Raw genomic sequence first — 27,037 nt, 5'->3', positions numbered from 1 at the left:
TTTTTAAGATCACACTGCCTAACAGAAACTGTAATAATACCTTTTTAATGCTATTGTTATATGTTTTAAACTGCATGATGTGTGATGTAAAATGAGCTAGAAAAAGGTGGTTTTATTTGAAGCATTTCTGAAAACAAAATAAAATAAAAACATTCTGAATTGCTACTCTGCCACATACTACATCTACTTTTATGACTGTAAACAGCAACATTTAAGAAGTGTTGTGTTTAATAACAGTTTCCGCAGTGTTCAAGGTAGAAAGAGTTAAGTGCAGGTTTATTCATGGGTGTCCCCAAATATCTCAAACCAGAAACTTAGTCAGTGACTTTATGTGTCTGAGCCGCATCCATCTGTGGGTTGTATGAAGATGGTACATTCCACATCCTGTTTCTAAGCTGGACAGCACAGTTACACCCATAGAAGCAGTCTTTCTCTGCAGATGTCACACACACACAGACACACACAGACACACACACACAGACACACACAGACACACACACGCTTTTCCTTCCTTCATTGGGGTATATAAGGAGAAGCAGAAGACTCCTGCATGGGGCAGCAGCAGACCGACTCCAACCAACAACAGCTTTTCTCTACAACTTCAGCTGAGGTGTGTCTGTGTCCGCTCCACATTTTGAGCTCTTTCCATATACGAAGATTGACTGGTAAGTAACAGCTTTGGTGAAACTATTTTACTACACTAAAATTCCTTTGCAATTTGGCAAATGTTTGTTTATAACTTCCAGATGTGAAGAAATGTATTTCCATCTGAGAGTCATTTAAGAACTGTTGTTGTGCAATCACAACAACTCTGAGTGTGTCTAACAAAGCTTCTAGCACATCACTATATGCCCTATCATCACTCTTACTGATACACTTTGTTGCATTTGAATTTAGTTATGTAGTTGGATCACATTTTCCACCAAATTAACTAAATGTAATAACCAAGTGGTTATAACCTGAACATTATCAGTGGGCAGTAACTGTGAGAAAATGACCAGAGTTATTAATATATGTGCAAATGAAAAAACTATAACCAGAGGTTAATCACTAACTATGCACATGCTGCCTCTACAAACCATTTAATGCATCCCAGACTTAGTCTGCTTAAATAAAGGCTTTAACGAGAGTCTTTGGCTCTTTTCAGGGTTTTATTGTTTTACCTGCAGGGTTTTTTTTTCTGTGTCAGCAGTTGCCCCAAAAACACTGAAAAAAACAAACACATTAAGCACTCCAGTGTTATTCGAAAACAGAGAAGTAGTGTTGTAAAGTAACAAAACAGGTTTAATTATGATTACAGCTATTCAGTTTATGACAGTTTTGCAGATTCACTTCAGCATTCACAGTGTCATACTTTATCCAATCCACTAACTTTTTAAGTTAGGTTAATTGTGTCCTTTTTGCTTTAATATATTCATTTGGTGGGTATTATTACTCTCCCAAGTTAATATTTTACTAAATATGACCGTATAATAGCTCAGCTGCAAAAAGAGAAAAGGTAATGACCACTGTGGTGACTAATCAAACTGCTGGATTCAAACTTGGCCCTAGGTGTGAATAAACCAAAAGGATGCAAACAGAGACAGTTGGTGTACTCAGTGACTCATTAAATCCACAAAACAAGAAACAGGACAAAAATGCCATCAACCCTTCAGCCCAGATGGGGGTTACCAAAACCCTGCTTGCAACAGGCAGAGTGGGCTGCCACTGCTGTGCAGGAAGGCGTGCAGCTAGTGCCATAAAGATTACATAAGTATAGGAAAGGCTGATTTAAGCATTATATACACAAGTGCTGCTTTCATAAGATGCTTGCAGGGTGCACACTACGTGGAGTCTGTGGTAAAAACACCTGGCTCAGAGTAAAACCCACTGTTGTATAATGTGGGGGTGTGTGCTGGATGACTCATCATACAGCACAGTGAGCGCTCTGTTTTCACCTGAACCACCAGTGGCACAGATTGCCTCATTGGGATGCCTTGGAAAGACAGAGTGATGCAAAGTATCATTAAGCCCAATATAACCTACACAATTTGAAATATCCCATGCATTATGGCACAAAACGTAATGTGGGAGGACCTCTTGGAGTGGGCATGCTGGTTGAACCTTTCATCCCCAGTAAGAGGAAATACACGTCAAACAGCTCTGCTAAGTTATACCTCTGTTTCTTTTGCCTTTACTCAAGTCTCAAGTCTAAAAGCAAGGCTCTTAGCAACAGTAGTTGCATGATTAAGCCAAAAACAACCCGAAGCCTTGAGGGTGTGAGGGGTGTGACTTTGACATTAAATAAACCCATCTGTATTTTCTTTTTATTGGAAAACAGTTTATCTACACATGGATTCAAAAGGGCAAACATGCAAGTTATCTCTTTATGCATCATAAAGCATAAAGCACAACCTGATATTCCCATTCATCCTCATCACAGTTCTTACTCTGATGACTTAACCTCTCCAAGCAAAGGGTAATTTACTGGGAACTTCCAGGTGAGCCGGTGGATATCCAATCAAATAATTCCTATCCTGGCCACCATCTATTGTTTATGAATGCAGGTCATTTTAAAAAGCTAACAAAAGGCACATTATCATCAGACAACAACCACTGGATTTGAGATTGGAGTTCAGCAAATGCAATCCTCATTTTACTCACTGTTTACCAGCATGCAAAAAAGCCTGCTCCGATGTGATTGGCTAATAAAACACAGACCACAAGTGGCTGCTGAGAGAAACCACACATTTCCAGTAATGAAAAGCTTCTCCTTTGTCCTTAGATTATGTATGTGAATGCAAAGAGTAGCAAGCTTACAACCATAATCAGAGAGCTTACATTGTCAAAAACAATGGGCGTCCCAGGGGGGCTCAACCCACCAGCTCTTTGGTTGAAACATAAACAGGCTGAACTACGGGGCTGCAGAGTGTGCTGTGTCTTCCTGTCTAATGTGCCTTTATTTGCTCTTAAGTTATAGAAGCTGTATCTTTACATCTTTTCTCTCATTATTGATTAAACAGCCAGGCTCTGTTAATCCACAGCTTTATTTCCTGAGTTTTTGTATGAAGGTTTTGATATCTGAACTAAGAGTGACTGCACTGCTAAAGCAGGAAACTTTCATGAGTGGGCTCAAACCACAAAGGTAACAGTCGAATGTGCTGACCTATTACCAAAGAAACAACTGCAGTTTGAAAACACTGAGGTCACAGTGTGGCTTACTATTAGCACCACGAAGACACCTCTATACGTGGATTAACCATGAATTAAAAGCAAAAAGTTATCGATTTTCACCAGTGGCATCTTGCTTTATGTCACAACCTTTATGTAATCTGACCTGATGTTAGCAAAAAACTACTTTGAACAACTACAGACTGTTCCCTTTTCTATAAACTCAAACAGACTCAACCTTTTGACCACCAGCGACAGATATGACTGGCTCAATAAGTTAGAATATGTAAGATATGGATATAAAATGCCCCAAACCACCTAAAGATTCAGATTTAAAAGTTAAAAAAAAAATATATATATATACATATATATATATATAAATATATATAAATATCACAGTAATAAAAGCATGCAGTTACATTTCAAACATTTGGGGAAAAAAACTACTGCCACTGTATAACATACAATCACTGGTACTACTAGTAGTAATAACACATACCCCCATTTTTAAATCCCCTCGTAATGATTTCAGGAGCTTTGCTTTTGTTTTCTGCCACAGCTCAGCTTCATGTACCTTTATCATCTACAATATGTTGTCTTCTTTTAGTCTTTCTTTGGTATTAATGACTAATCAATATCTGTCTTAATTAATTTATTAATTTGTTTATTTAGTCGACTCTGTCTGTCAAAGCACTTTGCAAACTGACATGTAAATAAAGTCTATTAATATTATTGCCAAACTAAGTAATCTTACTTCAGTAAACACACTGAAGTAAGATTCTTTGTGGTTTCCATTCATGACTGGAATAAGATTTTTTCTTTAGACATGATAAATGCTCTGTGCTGAAGCTTATGTCATTTTTTCCACGTTCTGTAACCACAAAAACAAACATTATTTGTGGAGTGAAAATAAATCACAAAACACTAAAATTGTCTTTCTTGACCAGGAGCTTGCAGGAATGGGAGTGACTATAAACCAAGTCTCTATCCAAGCCACAAACACACATGTGAGCCATGTGTGACATAAAAGATATAATCCGCCGCAGTATTTATCGAGGCATGTGGAAGGTTTGGTTACACCCCAACTTCATCTTAGCATGTGATCTTTTTGGACTTTAATCCATCTATATATGTATGAAAATCTTTCCCCAATTTTCCAGAGGTGGAAGGCAGATCAATTTGAAAACAGGCCTTTAGGAGCTTGACAGATGAATTGGAAAGAAAATAATTTTACCAACAGTAAATAAAACAAGATGGTTGTTGTTGTTGATGGTAATGGTGTCGGTCTTTAATTCTGTTATGGAGGTGAGCACATGCTTCTTCACTTTCTTTATGTTCTTACAGATTCTGCTTCAGTCTGTGGCATGTGCCCAGATTTGGACTCGTTTAAAGTTGCATGACACTGACTCTAATATTTCACCCAGCATTGCTAATAATTTAGTATTCACACATCCTCTCTTCCCTCCTAGTTCCTGTCTGAAATCACCCACCCTGAGCAACCACTATCATGTCTGATGAAGCTACCATCGCGACTCCTTCTCCTGCTCCTCCCGCTCCCACTGGACCTCCTCCCAAAGTGACAAACCGTGGCCGCGCCGCAGCTCCGGCTGCCAGCGCCAACTCTGAGACAAGCGACATCCCCGAGTATGAGTACTTTATTCAACCAGGCCCCAGGGGATACCCTCCTCTGACAGGTGACGGAGGAATTTTGTGTGTTTATGTATGTGATACGTTTCTTGAAAATATGCATGCATTGAAGTGAGAAAAAAAGTCCAGTAAACCCAAAGGGCAAGACGCTTGTCAGATCATCTAAAGAACTGGACGAGTCTGTTCTTCTCGACAGTAAGCTGTTATTTATAGAAAATTTAAAAAAAAAATGTTATTTGAAGACACAGTGGGTCTTCTGTGGAGAAGATAAAGCCCCTTTCCTGTCAGTTTCCAGTATGTTTTACGCATGACTGACACATGAATGACGTCCAAAGGGGATAAATTCTGCTCACTTCCTGCTGCGTGTCACTGCACTGCAGTCTGAATTACCGTCAAAGAGCTGCACACACAGAGATATCCAGATGTAACAGGAATTTTTGAAAGCAATGACTGGAATTACATCAGTAAACAACCGCAAATGAACAGTCGATTGAATTTCCCTATTGACGCAACACTTGTGTTTTTATTAAGGAGAGAACAGTTCAGACTGTGTTCCCAAAAGATAACTTTTCATCACATAAACTGTTGACTACGACCACCCAAAGGCTTTCTGTGGGAGGCAAAGCACAAAATAAGAGTGACCTTTTCAATGCAGAGAGCAGGACTGGGGAACCACTGAAGTGTAATATTAAGCCAGAGATATAACCAAGTTAAAGTTTTCAGATAAGGTCACTTGAGGACTTTCAGCTCAGCCGTCCCCACTGCAAGTGAATAAGCTTGATAAAGTTTTGAACTTTTGAAGAACATACTGGGTTCTGAATATCACGTAGGTCAGAAATAATAATAAAAAAAAATAAGTTTTTCTAGAAAAATACAGTTTTTTTCTGGAAGCATGATCAGCATCTGATATCCACTTTCTCTACAGATGCTTCTCTTCATTTTCTGTCACTCATCTGATTTCCTCCAAAGTGTGGCGATCACTGTCCTCTTGTGGTAGGAGAATAAAAGAAACATTGAGAATTGATGCCTCCTGTATCTTCTCTCTTTGTTTCTCCCTGTCTGTTCAGAATATCTGGACATCAGTGAGGTGGACATGATGAAAAGGCCCGATGAGAGCAACAAGATAGCTCATCACACCGCGCTGTACCACTCTGACTATCTAATCGTGCGCAGAGGACAAGAGTTCCAGGTCAAGATCACCTTCAGTCGTCCCTACAAACCTGCTGAAGATAAGTTCGCTTTGGAGTTTGTCATCGGTGAGTCAAATCCACTAAGTACTACTCTTATCTGTGGTCCCCGTGGAGGAGGTGGTAAAGTAGTTTTAAAGTAAAGTAAACAACTAAGGGCTTAAAGGTACTTTTTGTAATTACCCTTTACAGTATTTAACTAAAAACATCACTACCAGGGGACAACATTTTACCAGATAGATGTGTTGCAATGCATGAAACTTGATTCAGATGCAGATCAGATTCACTTTTTAGGATTTCCTTACCTGGATTATTTGGCATGCATCAAGCCGTGGTGTCGACATTTTCATATCTGTGCTTCTCTTCAAGTTTTAATATTTCTTTTCAACCAGCCTGATCGGTTTCTCTCCTAGTGAGGCTTTAAATTTCTTCCAGGCCACTGTGTCAAATAAAAATTCAAGGTGTTCTTAAATGAAGCTTTCACTGATTCGCTACACCATCTAGCGGTACAAAGTGGTATTACATGCAAAAGTCAACACGTCTCTGTCGCTGAACTGCAGAGCTCCTTCGGTGACAGATTGCTGCATCCTAGATGCATGAAGGAGCGTTTCCACACGTTCTTTCTCCCTGCAGCTGTCAGACTGTACAATCAAAACTGCTCCCACCAAACACAGATGTTTACATCAGCGCTGTAATTTTATCAACCGATTCACACTACAACCTGGGTTTGCCTCTTATCTGTATTTAATTTTATTTAATTTTAATAACGGTACAATACTCTGTTTTTGGTAACTATAGTCCTTGATGTAAATATATAAAAAATTGTGTATGTTTCTATTCTGTGTCATGTTTGTTTGTATATGTGTCTTTCTTGCTGCTGTTACAACCAAATTTCCCCTTGTGGGACAATTAAAGGATTGTTCTATTTCTTTTCTTGGTGCTACCTCAGTTTTGCATCCTGTTAATAATGTTAGTTAAGTTTGGAGTATTTCTAAATAGATTTAGACAAAAGGATTTATGTGTCCTTGACCCAACACAGCTGATTTAAATGGCTACATTACCTCCTCAACATGTCTTGAAGTTCTCCCGAGGCCTGGTAATGAACTAATCATTTGATTCAGGTGGGTTGACCCAGGGGGATATCTAAAAAAAAAAAGACACCGGCCCTTGAGGCCTGGAGTTCCCCACCCCTGCTTTAGATGAAGGTGTGTTTGAGAACCACAGTTTTTTTTTATTATTATTATTATTGCTTTAGGAACAATCAGAGCAGACCTGCATAAACATAAATCACCAGAATATATTTACTTAAAGGTGATGATGTAAATGTGCTGATGTTTGATGCTCCCTCAGGCTCCAGCCCTCAGTTCAGCAAGGGCACCTACGTCCCTGTCTTCCCCACAAAGCAGCGTCAGACCACTTGGGAAGGCCGCATCACAAACACCTCTGACAACGTGGTCACCATGGCCATCACCCCAGCAGCAAACTGCATTGTGGGGAAGTACCAGATGTACGTTGCCGTGGTGACACCTTATGGCATCCGCAGGACCAGGAAGGAAAGCACCAGGGACATGTACATCCTCTTCAATCCCTGGGTGGCAGGTGTGCTGTGTTGTTTTCTTTTTTTATGTGTATGTCTTTGAAAGTCTGAACTGTAACATCCCAGTTTGGCTTTCGTCCTACTCAAGCACCCCACATGTTGTCTTCCCTCAGAGGATGCTGTGTTCCTGGATGATGAGACGGAGAGGCAGGAGTGTGTGATGACCGAGATGGGGATCATCTATCACGGCTCCTATGATGACATTGCTGAGAGGGACTGGAACTATGGACAGGTAGGAGAAAACAAGACTGAGGCACTTCAGGGCTTATCAGTTAAGTCTTATGACTGACCTGAGGGTTTTTATGCCTAGTTCAACTATGGAATCCTGGATTCCTGTTTGTACATCATGGACCGGGCTGAAATGCCCATCACCAACAGAGGAGACCCCATCAAAATCGTCAGAGTAGCCTCTGCCATGGTGAGAGCAATGCTAATATGAGTGCTGCTTTCCCGTACCCTGTGTTTAATCAGAGCAGTGGATATCTAAAGCCTTGTCTTTTTCCTTGCAGCTGAACTCTCGGGATGATGAAGGCGTTTTGGTGGGGAACTGGAGTGGTGACTACACCTACGGAGTGGCACCCACTTCCTGGACCGGCAGCACGGACATCCTGCTCACCTACAACAGCAGCAAGATGCCTGTCTGCTACGCTCAGTGCTGGGTGTACGCTGCTGTTTTCAACACCTGTGAGAGCTTTACTGGATCTAAGTAGCTCAAAAATGACTCTCCATTTCAAACTATTTATTTATTTATAAGAACTCTGTGGGGAAAAACAAATCTGTTAAGGAAGGTTCAGCATAAGATATATATATATATATATATATATATATATATATATATATATATATATATACATATATATATATATATATATATAACAGCATAATGGCCACTACTCAGTGACTGCTCTGGTTGGAAAAAGAAAAGGGAAAGCCCTTTGGCTCCCTTCATCTTTGACCTCACAAAAAATGTTCATAATGAGTTTATGATCTCTAGTTCCTTCAGATTCTCAGTCAGGTCCAACCCTGTCTTGGTATGTCTGATTTTATTAAAATATATAAATAAATAAATAAACTAAATATAAACTAAGATAACTGCCAAAATCCTCAGTTTGGGGATTTAAACATGATGCCTGCTCATCATTGGTTGATGTCACAGTGGGTGCCTTTTACATACAGTCTCCTTTGACTCTGCACTCAGTTCACAACCACATTTCTTAAGCTCTTGACTCCCGCCCTTGTTTTTGATTTGACTGTAAGTTCTGCCTCTGCATTTCAGTCTTACGCTGTCTGGGCATCCCATCTCGGGTCGTCACCAACTACTACTCAGCTCACGACAACGATGGAAACTTGAAGACTGACATAATCATGGATGAAAACGGCAGGATCGATCGAAACAGAACCAGGGACTCCATCTGGTACTGAAACTTTCCATTTAACAGATATCCTGAGATTTCTTTACTTGCCTTGGTCTACATGTTTTGCACTCCTGTTGGTAGGTGTCTGTTAACACACTTCAAACGGTAGTACTCAGAATCAGATTTTTTTGTTCTCAAGAGAATTGCAACAAAATTTACTGAGAAATAAATTTACAGTATTCTCGCAGGAGCACCAGATAATCAAAATTAAGTAATTGATTCTGAAAATATACCTAAATTAAATTATTAGATACAAACTAAACTGGATTATATATTTACCACTGTTTCTTTTTTTGTCAGGAACTATCACTGCTGGAACGAGTGCTACATGTCCAGACCTGACCTCCCTCCTGGCTTTGGGGGCTGGCAGGTTGTGGATGCAACACCACAGGAGACCAGTGATGGTGAGCAAAAATTTAGCAAGGATTCCCAAATTAATAAGGTTAGGGAATTCTATAATCTCCTCCCTTGGTTTTCCCAATACTGTAGGGTTAGGTCAAAGCAATGTAAAAGGAGAGGCAAATGTTTTCTGTGCTTTGAGTCACACTGATTTTTTGATTTTTCTTTTGTAATCCATAAAGGCATGTACAGATGTGGACCTGCGTCAGTCCAGGCCATTAAGCACGGACAGATTTGCTTCCCATTTGACGCTGCGTTCGTGTTTGCCGAGGTGAATGCCTTTGAATTACTCTCTTTCTAGAATTACTGAGAATGTGTTTGTATTTAATGACGTCGCTCGCTGGTTGTTGTGTTTTATGACCAATAACCAGGCAGTTTGATGACAGAAGGCACACGGTATTTGTTTTTACAGTGCCTATTTCTTTCCTTCTACAGATTAACAGTGATGTGGTGTTTCATTCCCGGAGGAAAGATGGGACCATGGAGATAGTCAGAGTGAACCGAACTCACGTAGGCCGCCTGGTTCTGACCAAATCTCCGGGAGATGTGACCCGCCGCGACATTACAGATCAATACAAATTTGCTGAAGGTCAGGGACTACATCGAACACAAATGTCAGTGTTTCAGGAAGCAGCAGATCTGTTTTCTGTGCTGGAGCCTGAGCTCAGAATGCCACAGTAAATGAAGGAGCAGCTTTAAAATGTGCAAAATGAATGCAGTCACCTTGACATCATGAAATAATGAAAAAGAGAAAAGAAAATGGAAACACTTGAGCAGAAACACACCGTTAGGCTTCATTTTTACAGTGATGGATTATCCTGCCCCGCCAGTCTCTAAGTCAGTGTTTAAATTGAAGCTGAAATGCCAGGTGGCAAGTTCAAACGGGAGAACAGCTCATTGTTGGCACTCTTGAATGCTGTTGGGCATCATGAACTCCAATACGGTTGCCAGATTAGGCAGTGTTTTTAGGAAAACACTGTGAATTTGAGTTCTTTTCATTTGGAAATTAGCTCCATTTGGCATCATGCTGTATTGTTTTTATCCACAGTTGGTACTCTGGACCAAAAGACTCCCGGTGCTTCATTTATCACAAACTGGGCAAAGATTAGACGATTCTGAGACAAGACCATTTTAAAAATGCAAAGCAAATAAAAAAGGACGTCAGAATTTATTCTCTTAATATACAAACACACTAATGTATTTCAAACGCCCAACACAGGCAGCACAGAGGAGCGGACAGTCCTGGAAAAAGCAGAGGAGTACGGCTGCAAACGAGAGAAGTCCAGCCCTCCCGCGGCTGATGTGGACGTGGTCCTGCCCAACCTGGAGATCAGCGTAGGTGACAACTTTGAGCTGAACGTGGAGTTCATAAACAAGAGCGATGAGCGCCGCACTGTGGACGCCTACATCAGCGGGAGTGTGGTGTATTATACTGGAGTTGCCAGCACCGAGTTCCTGTTCCTGACCCCCAGGGTGGCGATTGAACCCAAAATGAGTGAGTCAGGTGTACGGCATGGAAATGAAGAGGCATAGTCATGAAACCACAGATGATTACCAAATGTAGACAACTGCTTCAGTGCAATCCTGAGTTATGCACAAATGTCTGCCTCGATGAGTATTTAATCTTTTATCTTATCTCTAACTTTGATTTAAGGAAATATACACGCATCAAAGTAGAAACATTTTTATATTTAACAGATAAGAAGGAGGTGGCGATTGTGGAGTCGAAGAAATACATGAAGCGTCTGGTGGAACAAGCTAACCTCCACTTCATTGTTACGGGGAAGATCAGAGAGACCGGTCAAATCATCACCGCAATGAAAGTCGTCACCCTGCGCAACCCCAAACTCATCGTCGAGGTCTGAAATGATTCCTTGTGGTGGCCCCCGAGAGATCAAACGCACTGGAAATGCTAGCAAATAGAAAAACGCTGGAAAAGCACACAAACACAATGGAAATTGAATAAAAAACAACAGAAGCAAAACAAAGAAATACCACAAAATCTAAAAAAATTAAAAAAAATCATAAAACAAAATGAAGTGTTTCACAATTATGTGATGGAGCAGCTGTGAAAGCGACAAGCTAACAGTAAACGGCTAATAGCAAACATATGACTCGTGTGTTTAAAACACGCGATACCTGCATCCTTTCTTTCCTCTCGACAATGATGAACCCTCTGCTTCTTTTAAGTGTGCCTCAGTGTAACACTGCACGTTCCTTCACTGCTGCAGTTCGTCCGTCATGTTATCATGTCCCCAGAAACACTTTGTTTCACAATTTATTTAGTTTTTGTTCTTAGAGTTTTTTTTTCTATTTCTGATGTGTTTTGTGTGCTTTTGCAGCATTTCTCTTTGCTGGTGTTTCTTCAGTTGCAGTGTGCATCCTACATCACATTAAAGACAAACCTGGTTGCACTCAGGCAGTTTACTTTGCTTTTATTACATGTTTGATGTCCTGTTTATCATATACAAAGTTGGATTTTAGGGGTGGATTTTTTACATTTCCTGTGTGTACTTCAGGTGTCTGGTAGAGGCAAAGTGAGTGAAGAGATGATAGCAACTGTGGAGTTCACAAACCCCTTCAGCTTCAACCTGGAGAACGTCTACATTCGCATGGAAGGACCTGGGATGATGGAGCCAAAGTCCAGGTATTACAGGTGAGTGATGATGAACAACTGTTTGTATAAAATATTTCCACATAAAACCAAAAACTGGTTTCAGTTTCATCTCATCCCTTTGGGTGAGATTTTATAACCTCCAAATAGTAGCAAAAGGAAAAAAAAAAACACCTATTTCAAAGGTTTCTGCGTCTTGCTTTAATATTTTTGACGTGTTTGTCTTTTCTCAGGTTGGTCATAGGAGGCTCTTCTCTTACCTGGACTGAGTATTTCACTCCGCAGAGGGCCGGGACAAGCAGGGTGATCGCCACTCTGGACTGTCCTGCTCTCCGGCAGGTCCAAGGCCAGGCGTCTGTCACCATCAACCCCTGAGAATTGCTATGTTTACAAACGCCCAGCATTATTTAGCCTCAGTTATTCTTTTACCACATATAGGCCTATATCATTGTTATGCAACTACAGTTTTTCAGCTACATAGCTTCAGCATTGCTGATATTGTTTTCAAATGCTGCACAGATAGTAGTCAAATTAATAGCTAGCTGCTAAATGGCTTATATTTTATATAATATAATCTTGGCCGTTAAGTGATGACGTGACGAATCCTACTTCCTACTACTAAAGTAGTCTGCGTTTAATATGGCTTTTGTGTTGTTAACATGTTTAATGTTATGTATTTTCTTCTATTTAATCTCAAAAAGCTCCTAAAACAGTCAGTGATCACTGTTGACCTCCCTCTGCTTTTATTACCGCTAATCATTTATTTAAGCTCAGTTTTTAAAACCTTAGGATGTAACTACAGCCCAGCCCATGCAGCAGTATATGAATGACTAACCTCGTATTGTGGATGGATTATCTCAGTTGTTCTCCTGGCTGAAGTTTGGTCCTTTTACAGCATCCTGCCATGCGATTACATTTGTTCCTGACCACCGAGAACACTCACGTTAACTTTTATCGAGTGGAAAAAAAGTTAGCTTGTTTATATTATGCTAACATAGCTGTGTCGCTAGCGGTCACGTAGCACATCATTATATACCAGCTAGCCAAACTTCAGTAACCCTACAAACGTCACTGCTGTTTAGTTTTCTGTCGTCATTTATGTTGGAAGTGATAACAGAGCTGTACGTTTTAATTTGTTTCCAAAACCCTGCAGTCAGGACATGCTATATTGTATTTAGATAGAAGCTAGCGAGCTAACTTCCTGCTAACTTCTAACTCCGTTAAATGTCATAAATTCCGTTTTCATGGATGCCTGGATGTTAAACTCAATTGTTACACCTGGTAGAGCAGAACGCTGATCATTTTATTAAAGATGAAAGACTTTAGACAGTTTTTCAACTCTCAGTAATGCCATAGTGATCGTTTGATATATGGACCTGCAGCGGAGTTTAGGCCCAGACACGGCTAGTGACGTCAGACTTAACGACCGGATATATATAATAGATTCAGTTTTGTAGTAAATGAACTCCAAAGGAAACATATAGAGCCCTTTTCTTGTAAAACACATTTAGCTGTGGACAAAAATGCCACAGACAAGAAAGATTATCATCCCACTGGAGCTTTTCTCTCTTCACTCATGTTTTTAACTCTCATTTTAACACAGTTAACTTTTTAAACTCTTCTACCAGATGGTTTACTATGTTTAACAGTTACTTGATTATGAATTAAAATATTTTTTAGATGTTGTTTGCATAATGTCACCACAATTCAAATGAAATTTCACAGTTTACGAATGGACCAGGCAATCATATAGTAAATCTTTATTAGAGTATTGTGACATGTTCTTGGACTAATTAGATGTGATTCAAAGTGCTTTACACTTTACAAAGTGAAGATGTAAGATGCAAATGTCAACCAAATCAAAGATTAAAAACTGCATGGTTGTGTAACATGTTTCCAGTGTTTATGTAACTTTTCTAATTCAGTGACAGGTCAATAATTAAGCTTAAAATCAGACATAATTCTATAATTCAAACTTGAAATTTCACTGTATATAACTGTAGTGTGAAATGTGCATATTAGTTTTATTATTTTTCTTTTTGGATTTTTCAGACACCTTCATTTGTAAACAGTGGAAAAAACTTTTCCTTTACTCTCCCTTGAATGTGATGAGGTAGTCAGGGTACGCTTGGTTGTCATGAAACACAACATACATGCTGGGGTTATCTATTCTGTCTACCACACTGTCATAGCGGTCGTGAGGCTGCTGGTGGCTTCTAGGTGGAGGCACCTTCATATCATGTCGGCCATGAGTGCAGACGCCTGTGAGGACTCGGGCGACGAACATTAACTGAGAACCATCAGCAGCTGGCTTGGAGTAGGTGGGTTGGGCCGAGTAGTTGGCATCTACAGCAAAGTAGGTCCCGAGACCGAATGCAGTTGCTGAGGGTAGGAAGGAAAAAAAAAGAAAATTAACAATAGGTGATCCCATTTACACTGTAGTGTCTTGCAACATAAATCACATGATACCCCTCAGCCTTCTAGCAGTAGATTATTTAGGTGTCACAAATACCCTGGAAGTACAAGCTGTAGAACACAGAATTTCACTAAACCCTCCTTTGTTACATGTACTGCTACTTTAATATCTTCCACCAGGTGTTTTAACTACACTGTTTATTGTAATTGACATGTTTTATTAGTGCATGCAGGAACATGAAAATCTTTCCTTTCAGCCCAATAAGGAATCAAGCGCTGTTATTGTACTAGACCTGAAAACACCTCCACAATCACTTAAACCCAAGGTTTTATGTGTCACGAAAGCCACAAATGCTTAACAAGATTAAAAAAAACAACAACTAAGCCTTGCCTTTCATGTCACCCTTGTAACACCAAAGTCACCAGAAGAGAAAATAATTTATTCAGCCTTAATATATGAATGCTCTCGTAATCACAGTGTATTTTTACCTGCATTGTCCTGACAGTATACAGGAACAAGCTGTGTTTATACTGGATTGCCTGTTACTTGTCAAAGGTCTATTTAAACACATTAACTCTCCTCATTTGTAATTAGTAACAAATACTGTAATAAAAACTTAAATCGATGCACCATTAGAGTCAATTCTCTGAAGCGGGGATCATCTTTTAACTATTCTCGTATCAAGTTGTGCCCTGGCCTGAAAATCCATACAGTTATACTTACACTCATATAACAGGAAAATACTTATTACCATTATGAAAATTCACTGAATGCAAACTGTGGAAAAACTCTGAATGTCATCCTAAAAAAGATTGAAGCAGGGGTGCTGACCTTGAGGTCAAGGCTAATGAGATTTGAACTCAAACAAGATTTTTAATAGAGACACCTATGGTATCGATTTGAAAATCCTATGTTGCCTTGTTTTGTGTTATTTTGTTTGCAAAGTTGGTCACTTATGCCAACCAATGCCCGCTCGATGGACTGATGGGGTAAAAAAATCCCCCCAAAACCTGAAACTCAATACCTTAATAATTAAATCATCTTTAGCAGCAATAACTTTAAGTAATCATTTCCTGTGTGGCTTTATCAGTCTCACACATTGTTCTGGTGACATTTCAGCCCACTCTTCTTTAGCGCGTTGCTTCAGTTCATTAAGGTTTGCAGGCATTCATTTATGCACAGCTCTCTTAAGGTCCCACCACATCATTTGAGCAAGGACACTGGGCCATTGCAGCATTTGCAGCTATTGTGTTGTAGATTTGCTGCTATGCTTGAAATCATTGTGCTGTTACGTAATCCAGTATTGGATTTTTTTTAGCTGTCAGACAGATAGCCTCACATTAGACTCTCTAGAACAGAGGTGCTCATGTTGACTTGTGGTTGCAAAAAAAAAAAAAAAGAAGCAACCCTTACAAACAACACACAGTCAACAAACAGTCTGTTTTTAGTTGTACGGTCATAAACTTTAACATTTAACATGCTAACGAGACCTGCAGAGTCTGAGATGTAGCTCTTGGGTGTTTTGCAATTTCTCTGAGCATTCCAAGGTCCTGACATTGGGGCAAGTTTGCTGGGACGTCCACTCCTAGGAAGATTGTGGTATTGTGTTGACACACACCTGAATGCTCTCGACCAGTAGTAGTGCCAAAACTTCTGTTTTTATAAAGATGCTCACACACATGTAAGCATTAAGGGGACACTTTGGCTTTCATACACTGCTTCCTCCTTTTAGCTTAATTTTTGTTAAATGAATAATGAAACTTAATATACCACATTTTCCTATCATCTGAGGTTTTATTTACTTAATTTTTAGACTAGACTGCTAATGACAAGGTTACTTTTATTTTGCCCTGCAACAGAAAACCTGCAACTCTAAGAAGACTCTGGTGTTGACTTTGGTTAGAACATGTTATGCAAGTTATTGGCACTGACAGTTTGGACTTGTGGATTATAAAAAGATTATCACCATTTTGTCCAGCAAAGCGCCTGTTGAATCCAGTTTTCATTATGGAGTCGCAATTTTCCTGGGTCGTCCCGTGGTACAGAAGTTTCTCCCCTGCTCCTCCCTCCTGTGCATTCTTATCAGAAATGTGCTTCTTCTGTGCTTCATAGGCGCGACGCAGGTGAACGTTCTGCAAACGGTCAATCTGACAAGAGAGAAGATGGACAAAGGATCAACAAGCTGCCAAACAAGGTAATCCAGGATATTAATTACATCTGAGGGGTAGTTTTATGCTTATATTCTGAGGGCCATAAATTGAGGTGTGCATCTCAGGTATGAGAAGATTCTGTGTTGTAAACATCGATCAATTAATTACCTTAAATCTGCAAATCTGAAAAACTGAAAACATGATGATTTGCAGGCAGGTTTTACAACTGTATTGAAACATCTTTCTTTGGATTGTGAATGAGAAAATTATGTCATCATCAATTCAGTGAACTTCAGATATATGAAACTAAAACTAAAATCCAGAATGAATGAATACAATTAAAAAATAAATAAATACAATTTAATTAAATAAATCATATCTTTCAAATGGTGAATTTAGTTTGTTTATATAATGTGACATTGACTGATTTCTTGTAACTTGGAATTACATTGGGATTTTTTACTCTTCCATTTTATATATAAATTTATTAGTTAAATATCATTTATTTACTGATAAATGAAGTTTTTGCATCTATGTTGGGAGTGAAGCACTGGAACAGACTGAGTGAGGAACTGAAATAATGTCCCAGCATGACCACTACAAAGATACGGTTCGTTCCCACTCGCTTTTTACACAAACACTGTGTTTATATATGTGTATGTGTGTGCACATGTATATTTGCATCAGTATGTGTGTATATGTATGTATATATCTCTGGACATGTTACTGGGGTTACAAAACCAAATACATGCAACAAACTTCGAGGTAGAATTTATGATAGGATATGTCATAAAAAGGAAGCAATAATAAATAAATAAATAAATAATGGGAATTACTGTAAATAATATACCTAAATATACCTAAATATACATAAATATTAAAGCAAATAAAAACAGAAATATTTTTTACACTTCATTAATAACATTTAATATCATTGGTTGTACTGACTACAAAAGAATAAAGTAGTGATGAAGCAGCATGCATATAATAAAACAGGTAATACAATTAGAAACTGAAACGTTCCTTTACGCAGGGAGAGCCACCCACCTTCATTACAGTTTTGGCGACGGTTCGTTTGAAGGCCTCCTTCACTGTTCGGTACTCTGCAGAAGAAGACTCCAGGGGAATGACCGTCATATTTTCACTGGCAGCCATGCTGTCCCAGTACAGAGGAAAAGTAAAGTCTGAAAGAGACAAGCATATATAGCTTATACAGCATACAAACGAGAAGACACAGAAAGAGCCTATGCTAAGCTTTATTATTTGCCATTTACTACAAATTCTTGTAGTAAATTCTCATTCCCTCATACAATGCATCAACCATAGATGTAGTGTCTTGATGGAGGGTTGTGGGTAGCGTAGGTCACAGTGGGTAGAGCCATCTTCCTAGACCCCTGTTTCACAAACCCACACACATCTGCCGGCTACTGGGCAATTCTTGGGCACCTTGAGCCCGGGAATTTGAGCTTGGCTCACACTAGGGTGGCCAAAGTCTAGGAGGGTCGGTTGCCTGTTGCCTCTAACCCTCTGGGACTCCCACCCCTTGGCTTTCTTCTCTTGCTGGCATGGAGGCACAGATATCGCTGAGATGTGTGGCCTCAGGTCTCAGGCCTCAGGGGGCTTCAAATGGTTCTCCTGGATCCATCTCTATCTGGCTCTGGCTCCTGAGAGGTGTTATTGCAGCTTCCCACACTCATTTTCATGTATATTTCATGACAAAGACACATACACAGATATTTATGTAGCTGTGCATTTTCAAAGTTTTGTGTTCGAGGTGTTGTATGATTGTTTTTCTTACAGGTGCGGCAGGTTGCGATACATTATGCATTTCTATTTGTACTCCATCCTTTCATTACATCTTATACACTTTAACATTTGTTTCTTTTGGGTTTGTATTACTCTCAAGCATCAAACTCCAGTATCAGTCGGGCTCATTTTGTAAATCATTGAGAACTATCTTCTCACCTGCGAGATTCTCAAGTCGTTTCAGCTTCGTAGTCTGTCTGCTCAGTGATCGTGTGGCCACCATTCTCTGTAGATTAACCTCCCATATGAGTCCCTGGGCATCTGTTATTCTGTCTGTTAATTCGTTGCTTTCCAGTTGGTGATTGGCTGTTCTGGGAAGTCTTTCCCAGTTACCGTTATGTGCCAGGATGCACCAAACAACTCGGAGGTACAAATCCTCCTCCTCCCTGACTCTTACCTCTCTAGCAAGAGCCATTAACTGACACTGATTCATTTTCTGCATCACCCGGGTGACCCCGTCTTTCAACCCACTCACTGTTAGAGTGCCAGCCTGATCTGTTTGCATGAATAGACCTTCAGACTCCACCAGCTCCTTCAGCTCCATCATGTCATCCTGGCTGAGGGGTTCCAGTTCCTCCTTTGAGAAGGTGTTACTGGAGCACTGTGTGTGATATTGATGCTTCAACTTTTCCATGGCATCGTCAACGTCCTTTTTGGAAAGACCCAGGAACGTGAAGACAGACTGCTGACTTGTAGAGCTGATATGGAAACTGCTGAGGTATGCACTCACAGAATGAGGAGACTGTTGTTGCTGTACTTGAACTGGAAGTACTGGAAGTACTAGAACAAATCAGTAAAAATTTTCAGTAAAATAATTTTGAATCAGTTTTTATTTTAAAATTCACTACACTAAATAACTACACAAAATGTCAGTTTGTGAATATTTCTGTCACCTCTGTTGATGACAGCTGAGGAATACATCTGCATCGCTTCCTCTTTAAAAGTCAAGAAGACATCAATGTTAATCAGGACGAGGCGGATGTCAGTGAGGCTGGTCATGAATGATGCAGATGACTTGATTCCTCGAAAAATGGCTCCTGCCACAATCGCAGGATCCAAACCTCCAGCTTCTGCAAAAACACTCCTTCCTCTTAGGTGTGTGTGTGTGTAGCACAACAAACAGAATAAATAGAAATGCTGAACAAAATACTTACCAGCACACATGGCAGGAATTGCCACTGAATTGTATTTATGTGATTCACAGTAACAAATGATATCACACACAAGTTGTTCAATGAGGACTTCATCCTGTTCTCCATGCACATGTAAAATAGCTTTACTGGGGAAGTTTCCAGACTGGGTCACGGAAATTTCTCCTCGATTCACTGTTGCTGCCACCTGTGGTTCAGCTAAAGTTGAGATGTCTTTGTATAAGCCATATATAGAAGAAGAAAAAATATATTTTAAAGGATGTCAGTGAAGGCAAGTTTGTCCTACATGCTAATCTTGTGCTAGTTTTAGCATGCTAAAACAGCTAATCAGCACCAGGACTGATGATTCTGATGATGGAGGTTACCAACCTTTACATAACTATTGCCATCTATTTTGGTAAATGGTAAAAATGGTACATGGCCTGTATTTGTATAGCGCTTTACTTAGTCCCTATGGACCTCAAAGCGCTTTACACTACATTCAGTCATCCACCAATTCACACACACATTCACACACTGGTGATGGCAAGCTACATTGTAGCCACAGCTACCCTGGGGCACACTGATTTTGTTAGTAACATGCCAAATTTTGCTACTGTAATGTTTAGGGTCAGTTGCACAGTTGAGTAACAAATACATTTTGATTTGTTAGCATGTAATAAAAATCACAAATGCCAATCTTATGGTAACATTAAAAGAAAAACTGGGGTTTCAAAAAGAGTAAGATAATCTTAGTAAAATGAATGTCTAATGCCTATTGGTTAAATATATTTAATAAATGTATTTAATTAGTAAGTACAGTTTTGGAAATAGCAACACTAGGAATAATGCCACAGTTTCATCTTAAGTTCCAATTTGTGTCACAGTTGGATACGTTTCCTGAATAGTTACTCATCAACCCTATATTCCCAATTCAATCCACATGCATTTATGGGAAATGGTACTCAAAGGTAAGTCAAAGGCTAATCCCTGCCAAACCTGCTTGGCTGAAGATCAAACATTTCTCATGCTGAGTTGACACCACAGGCAGCGTACCAGTTCACCTGTTCATCTCCGTTCCCTGCCAGACTGTCACTGAGTCACTTGTCTGTGTTACAGTTTGATTGCTTTCCATCACCTACTCCTGAGAGTTTTACATTTTGCCATCCACTAAGCCTGTTCCTGCTGAATGTGCCTAATTTGCACTAGATTTCATTATGTGAAACTATAACCATGATAGGTATGAGATCCAAAATATAAGAAATTATCTAATTTTACAGCTCCATATACATTAGAAATTAGTGGCTTTCTAATACTTATGATGTTCAACCATGACTATCTGTTAAGCTCTTCGTAATTATATGGTGAGGTTTTTAGCTAATGTAAGTGACCTGCTGATAATACTAGATGAAAACTTTGATCCTCAAAGATTATATTCATATGGGCATCCCCATTTTTGAGCAGATATTCATGAACAGCTGTTTGCCTTTGCCATAGTGAGCTATGCTACCATTGTGGCTAAAATGAACTTTACAGTTACAACATGATCCTCCTGCTCACCAAGGTTACTTACCAAAGTTAAAACTTTGGAAGTTGGTTGTGTTCACCACAGCATCTGTAGTCTCATTAGTGATGTCACCAAACACCACATGTAGTTTAACTCCACTTCCCACTGTCATGATGATGTCATCTAGGTCGCTGGTGAGGGACCTGAAGATTGCTGAGACGAAGAACACCACACATTGATTTTGTCTGATATTTAGTCTGATGGCTGAGGGTGATAATGAATGTGGTAAAATATAACACTGGCTGAATGCTTTTTATCTGCTCACTATGCATTAATGTCACATAATGAAGACAGTATGAGTAGTGCTAGTTTACCTTGGCCTCCCTGATTCATATATAAGCTGAGCTGTTTGTAGACATCGTGGTAGCACTGTAGATAAAAACACAGAATAACACGATGAAAGATGGATGCCTTCATGTTACATATCAGATCAGGACATATTGATTGACACTGACCGCCTCAGAATCAGGGTAACCAGGTTTAATCACAATGTGGATGTTTGTAAGAGAGCCAGAGGATGCAGATAATCCAAACTGGTGAATGATGTCGGTCAACACTTGAATGGCTTCTCTCAGCGGGTATTGTAAAACAATTCCTGGCCCAATGATTGGAATGGCCACTGAACCCAAATTCAGCTGTGCACAAAGCTCCAGACACCTCTTCAGACCGTTACCAAGAGCCTGCAAATCAAAAGTTATATATTTTCAACTATGTTTTCAAACTCTTGGATTGCACACTGCAACTAACAGAGGACGCATGGAAAACTGTGAGGCTTTGGAGGATAAATCCTCCCTTGCAGTTATAGGTACAGTTAATTGACTAGTTTGTGTGTTAATGCTTTTACTTTTCAGTTAAATATTTTATTATCTTTTCTTTTGTCTGTTCCTCTAGTTTTGAGCATACATACTTAGATATCATCTGATTGTTCAAATTAATCCTTTCAAGTATGTACAGCTATAAAGTGCATTTCAATGGTTTTCTGAAGGTAAATTAAATATGAATTAGCTCTTTTCATCACCAGAAGTGTTAATGAAAGTCCTTAATTTTACCTGAACACTCTTTCCTCTTACTCCGTCCCAAGGCAAGCACTCAATGAAGAAAATCTTGGAGCAGCCCAGAGATGGAGGTGCATCAACCATCTGAACATCACCAGGGGCGAGGGCACAACTGGCTAAGACTGAATCAAACTTTAACTTTATTATATTCCCAGCTTTGGCCAACAAACTGTTGCCAATATTTGTAGAAGTCAGCTGCTTGTTGAGCATGGGGACCACCAGAACATCCACCTGCAGAATTAATATTGAATAACATGAATGTTGATATTTTATTTTGGGACTATGGGAAATAGAATTGAATGGAAATAATCAAACCTGTTCATTTTCTAAACTGCTGAGTTTGATCTTCAGGTTTGTTCTGTTGAATGCAGAGTTTCCAGCTGTGCTGTACATGCTGCTGCTGTAGCTGAGAGATCTAGGTGTATCACTGAGTCTGCTGGTGTTTCGTGGTCTTTGCACATTTGGGGTGGCTGCAGTTTGCTTATCTCGGATAATGACATAACAGGAGCTCTCTATCAGCTCTTTAGTCACTTTACCCTCTTCCTGGAAGTACTGCTGAGCCCCTGGTCCATGTAGAGTCAAAGTGTCTACTATCAGACTGTCTAGAGTTGATGTTAGGGCCTCCTTGGCCTCATGAACATGACATCGAGGACCAGACACAAACACACAAGGATTTGGAAAATGTGAGGCTTGTAAGGTCACCTTGGTCTGCTTCATGCCAATCAAGTCTAAGATTTTATTAAAACAGTCGACCATTTCAGGATCAAGCAGATTGATGGTTTCTTGAGTTGAAACTTGATTCAACTGGAAGTCGTGAAGAACTTCATTGAGCTTGGCCACATTTTCACTGTAGCCCACCAGTTGGACTTTGGTTGTTGAGGTTCCCCTGGCGCCTGGCATGTAGCTGATGTCCACTCTGAACTCTCTACTGTTTGCCTCGTTCTTGGCTTTTGTCAGAATTTCTTTCAACCTGTTGAGATCTATTGCACCCTGCAGCTGCACAGTGGTCACTTTAAAGTCTCTCATTACTGCTGCCTCGGCCATATTTAAAACATCAGAGGACAAACTGGACAGAACCAGATCTGAACCCACCTCAAAGAAAACAGGGATTCTGAGCCTTTGCTTGAAGCGAGTTTGGTATTTTGGGATGGCATCACTGGTCTTCATGAAGATAAGCAGAGCTGTAGGGAACTTAACGCTCTTCTCCTTTACGTTCTTAATCAGTTCAACCAGTTTTGCAGCTCCTGACTGCACCTCTTTGTCAGGGCCCTCCAAAGTGATCATGGCACTACCTCTGATGATTGTAACCTCTGGACAATTAGCACGCATTTCTCGATTGAACTCTTCTTCTATGAGCTTGAACTTCTTCTCCACAATTGGCACTTCCTTTTTGGTGGGTAGGCTTTTTTCCAGAATTGCAATCTTCTCCTTCATGGCATCAACCTCTCCCACAACCACAGCATAGCCACTGTCTGTGTAAACTTTGATATCATCTGTCTTAAAGGCCGAGTCCTGCAGTATCATTTTCGCCAGTTTTGGCTCAAGCACATGATAGCAGAGGTAGGTCTCGGTAAGCCGAATGAAGACCCGATCCACTTGGCACTCCCATTTCTCTGGAGCACCACCAAAACCTCCTCCTGGCCCCTTGTCAACCTCTCGTCTAACCAAAACCTCCTCTTCATCGAAATTTAGCTCCACTGTGCAGCCGATTGACGACAGTTGTTTTTCAAAAAATTTGTATGCTTTACAGTTGTCTCTCAGGAAAAACAGCAGGAAAACATCTATCCTGAAAGTCTTCTCAAGACCTTTTATGTTTGGGTTTCTAGAGCTCTGAAAGAGGGAAAGAAATCAAACAAATATGTAAGTTTATGATATACAATAGGCTACATATTGTAAACAGTGGGAGTGTACCACATAGGGTTGGACACTAAGTAATACATAACCCTTATTCAAAACCTCTAATAATCAATAATCCTCTAATCAACGTAATCTTCGCCATGTCATGTATTTTATTTCTTTTCTCTTTAAATCTGTTAATAATTCGTCCCTTATGTACTATGTTAGCTATGTCCAGTCTACAGCATACACGAGATCCATCATGGAGTAAACATGAAACACTGAGCCCACTGCTAAATAAAAATTCAGTGTTTGTTGTTTGGACACATCAATCATTCATTATTCGAAGTTGAGGAATAATGTTCAATCATAATTTTGATTTAACGTCATGTCACCCAGCCCTAGCAAAAGAACATCTAACACTGAAAACACCAATATTAATCACCACCTCTTAGGAGAAAAAAGACGAGTCTAAGTATTTGTTTTCTGAATAAACTAGTTCTACAAAAAAACATTGATTGATTTCATGGCAGTTGCCCCAATTCATACAGTCTTTTCTGTTATGTAGGTAAAACCACATTAAATTAATATTTTTGTTTATATGTTTTTCTTTTTGATTGTTATGTCTGACTATGACACTGTGTTATAAAAGAAATATGCTACAGGCCTGTTTCTAAAACAGTCTGGGTATTTGTGTACAATGTAAAGGAAAGCAGAATGCAATGATTGGTGAATAATCTAAAACATGATGTTGAGGTTTTTTTTAATCTGTGTGCAAACGAGACGCAGTGTCCATGGATTACACAAGGAATTTAAAATTTTGTATGATCGAACCACACAAACAATCTCTGGCCACTATATTAGGTAAACCTGTTTAAGCTTATTAATACATAAGGATAATCAACCAATCACATGCCACTAACCATTTAGACATGGTCAAGAGGATCTTCTGAAGTTCAAACTGAGCATTAGAATGAAAAATAAATTTGGGCTGCTTTAATTTATTTATACTGGGATTTTCCCACACAACCATCTCCAGGGATTACAGAGAATGGACTGAAAAAGAGAAAATATCCAATTCTCTGCATGAAAACATCTTCTTGATGTCAGAGGTCAGAGGAGAATGGCCAGACTGCTTCGAGTTGATAGGAAGGAAACAGTAACTCAAATAACATCACAACATTATAATAAAAAATTAACAGCAAAGATTTAAAGCGCCACTGAAGTCTTCCCTGTTACTCTCAAGGTGTACTTAATAAAGTGTCCAATGAGAGTGTTACCATCTGGCTTTTTATGACCTATGTTTTTAAAAACAGTATGTCACAAAACGGCTGTGTGAGGGAAGGAAAAGGACCCAAACGGAAACTCACAGAGATGAAAAATATGAACTCAAATACACTGCTTTATTGCAGGTGTAGAGGTGATACAAATAGAAATAAACTAAACTGCGACAACCTAAGAATATAAACTCATGGGGAGACACAGGGAGAGTCACACAGCTATGAGGGAGGACGTGACAAAGGACCGAGGGTGACGCTTACCTAAATCCACAGTGGGATGACAAGGAAGTGAGAACACACGAGGAGCACAGCTGATACGAATAACCATAACGAGACAGGGGAAGCTAGACTGAACAGAAAAAACACGGGACCTTCACAGTAAAACAGGAAACATGATATGGAAGTGGAGGAGAGGCAGGTGGGAACGAGGGAACACAAGGGAGAGCACAGACAGACGGCCTGGGGAAACATGATGGAACACAAGGAGGGGAAGCAAGGCACAAGGACTCACACAAAGAAACAAACACAGAGGGAGACACGGGGGCTAAAGACACGAGGGGAATCTAATAATCAAAAAGCTAAGCAGAACAACCAATTATAGAATAAACACAGTGGACGTAAAACACAAATAATAACACCAAGTGACAAAAATACAAGAGAACTCAAAACACTTTGTCAAAAGGACCCAGGACCATGACACAGTATCTTTGATGGTATGGAGGTGGAGTAACATACATGGCATTGGTTACTTCCTTGTCTACAAAGGCTTTGATGCAAAATAGTATGTAAAGTATTTGCATCTGTATCTGCACGCTGTGCCATCCACATGATGTATTTTTCAGGGAAGGCTTTCTTATTTAAACAATGCTGAACTAGACTGTGTATTTTACACTCTGTATTAACAGCACGACTCAGAAGTGAAAGAAGCCTGAGAACTGTCAGCCACTGAAAACACTGAGGCACAATGAAATGAAAACTATAACAAAGAGGGCCCAGCAAAAGTGGAGCAAACACACAGTTCTCTGTATTTGTCCCTGACTTCAAATTTAATGATCATATATCTTTCAAAAGAGAGATTTTTAGTATGTAAAATGTATTCTTTGCAGTACTTACAGTGTCTTTGAAATATTTTTAAATCATCTGTTTTTGTCAATATTGTCCTCAGCTGTCCAACTTTCCCTGGAGGCTAACTCACTCCTCTTAAACTGATTTGGCCACATTATTCTGGCGCTCAGTTTTTACTGTAACCAAAAGTCATGTTTGAAAGTGCAGTAAACTGTACCAGTGATTGGCTTGTCGATGGCTGGTCAGAGGTCTGTGGTGAACTTGTCCGGCTCACGGTCAGCTGCACTTCTCCACTAGGAAGAGTTATGGTGTGAAACTTCCTCTGCAAAACTCTCTCTTGATCTGGAAAACATCCATAGACAGAGTCACTGAAACAGCCTGCATTTAAACACAAATCTAAAAATTCTTTTACAAATAACCGACTGTCCTACCTTCTTTTTCCTTGAAACAGATTTTATAAACGCTTCCTCCGAGTTTTTCAAGATTACCGCAGTCGCCACCCCCGGAGTCTCGCCTTTTCTGAAAGTATCTCCTCACTTTCTCCTTCTCTCTGTCTGTAAAGTCAGTGGCTTCAAAAAACAGTGGATACTGATATTGATCCATTTTATCTGCAATTCTACACTGACACGAGAACTTTCAACCCGTCAAACACTCGTTTGTGCCGCTCTGTGAGTGCCCGTTTTTGTTTCAGTTTCAGTTTTCAAGAATCGCATCTTCGTGTTT

The 27,037-nt window shown here is 39.7% G+C and overlaps 2 protein-coding genes across 2 annotated transcripts; one reads left to right on the top strand and one right to left on the bottom strand.

Annotated features, from left to right (window-relative positions):
- Window positions 1-463: 463 nt before the first annotated feature.
- On the top strand, window positions 464-13,907 carry f13a1b (coagulation factor XIII, A1 polypeptide b). The gene is made up of 15 exons (XM_084923942.1): window positions 464-665; window positions 4,620-4,844; window positions 5,865-6,053; window positions 7,335-7,583; window positions 7,695-7,813; window positions 7,892-7,999; window positions 8,091-8,265; window positions 8,858-8,996; window positions 9,297-9,400; window positions 9,578-9,666; window positions 9,831-9,984; window positions 10,615-10,890; window positions 11,094-11,254; window positions 11,915-12,051; window positions 12,243-13,907. Exons 2-15 carry the CDS (start codon window positions 4,658-4,660, stop codon window positions 12,382-12,384), a joined length of 2,229 nt encoding a protein of 742 aa, XP_084780068.1. The 5' UTR covers window positions 464-665; window positions 4,620-4,657; the 3' UTR covers window positions 12,385-13,907.
- On the bottom strand, window positions 13,755-27,037 carry LOC146391046 (protein mono-ADP-ribosyltransferase PARP14-like). The gene is made up of 13 exons (XM_084923940.1): window positions 26,746-27,037; window positions 26,532-26,656; window positions 22,449-23,963; window positions 22,128-22,364; window positions 21,534-21,758; window positions 21,393-21,447; window positions 21,085-21,231; window positions 19,536-19,745; window positions 19,275-19,451; window positions 18,541-19,161; window positions 17,623-17,759; window positions 16,392-16,572; window positions 13,755-14,391 (listed from the first exon to the last, which is right to left on the bottom strand). Exons 1-13 carry the CDS (start codon window positions 26,915-26,917, stop codon window positions 14,099-14,101), a joined length of 4,095 nt encoding a protein of 1,364 aa, XP_084780066.1. The 5' UTR covers window positions 26,918-27,037; the 3' UTR covers window positions 13,755-14,098.

The sequence above is a fragment of the Perissodus microlepis genome, chromosome 3 (assembly GCF_051167445.1).
Source record: "Perissodus microlepis isolate ML-2025 ecotype Zambia chromosome 3, ASM5116744v1, whole genome shotgun sequence".
In the NCBI taxonomy this organism is placed as follows: domain Eukaryota; kingdom Metazoa; phylum Chordata; class Actinopteri; order Cichliformes; family Cichlidae; genus Perissodus; species Perissodus microlepis.
Note: the sequence above shows the minus strand (reverse complement) of the source record. Positions and strands in the feature narration are given on the sequence as shown.

Excerpts from the sequence above, each read along its gene's own strand:
- f13a1b (XM_084923942.1), top strand. The coding sequence starts at position 4,658 with ATGTCTGATGAAGCTACCATCGCGACTCCTTCTCCTGCTCCTCCCGCT. Across the intron at positions 7,584-7,694 it reads CTTCAATCCCTGGGTGGCAG|AGGATGCTGTGTTCCTGGAT; the intron begins GTGTGCTGTGTT and ends GTCTTCCCTCAG. Across the intron at positions 11,255-11,914 it reads ACCCCAAACTCATCGTCGAG|GTGTCTGGTAGAGGCAAAGT; the intron begins GTCTGAAATGAT and ends TGTGTACTTCAG.
- LOC146391046 (XM_084923940.1), bottom strand. The coding sequence starts at position 26,917 with ATGGATCAATATCAGTATCCACTGTTTTTTGAAGCCACTGACTTTACA. Across the intron at positions 21,759-22,127 it reads TAAGAGGAAAGAGTGTTCAG|GCTCTTGGTAACGGTCTGAA; the intron begins GTAAAATTAAGG and ends TTTGATTTGCAG. Across the intron at positions 21,448-21,533 it reads GTTACCCTGATTCTGAGGCG|TGCTACCACGATGTCTACAA; the intron begins GTCAGTGTCAAT and ends TTTTATCTACAG.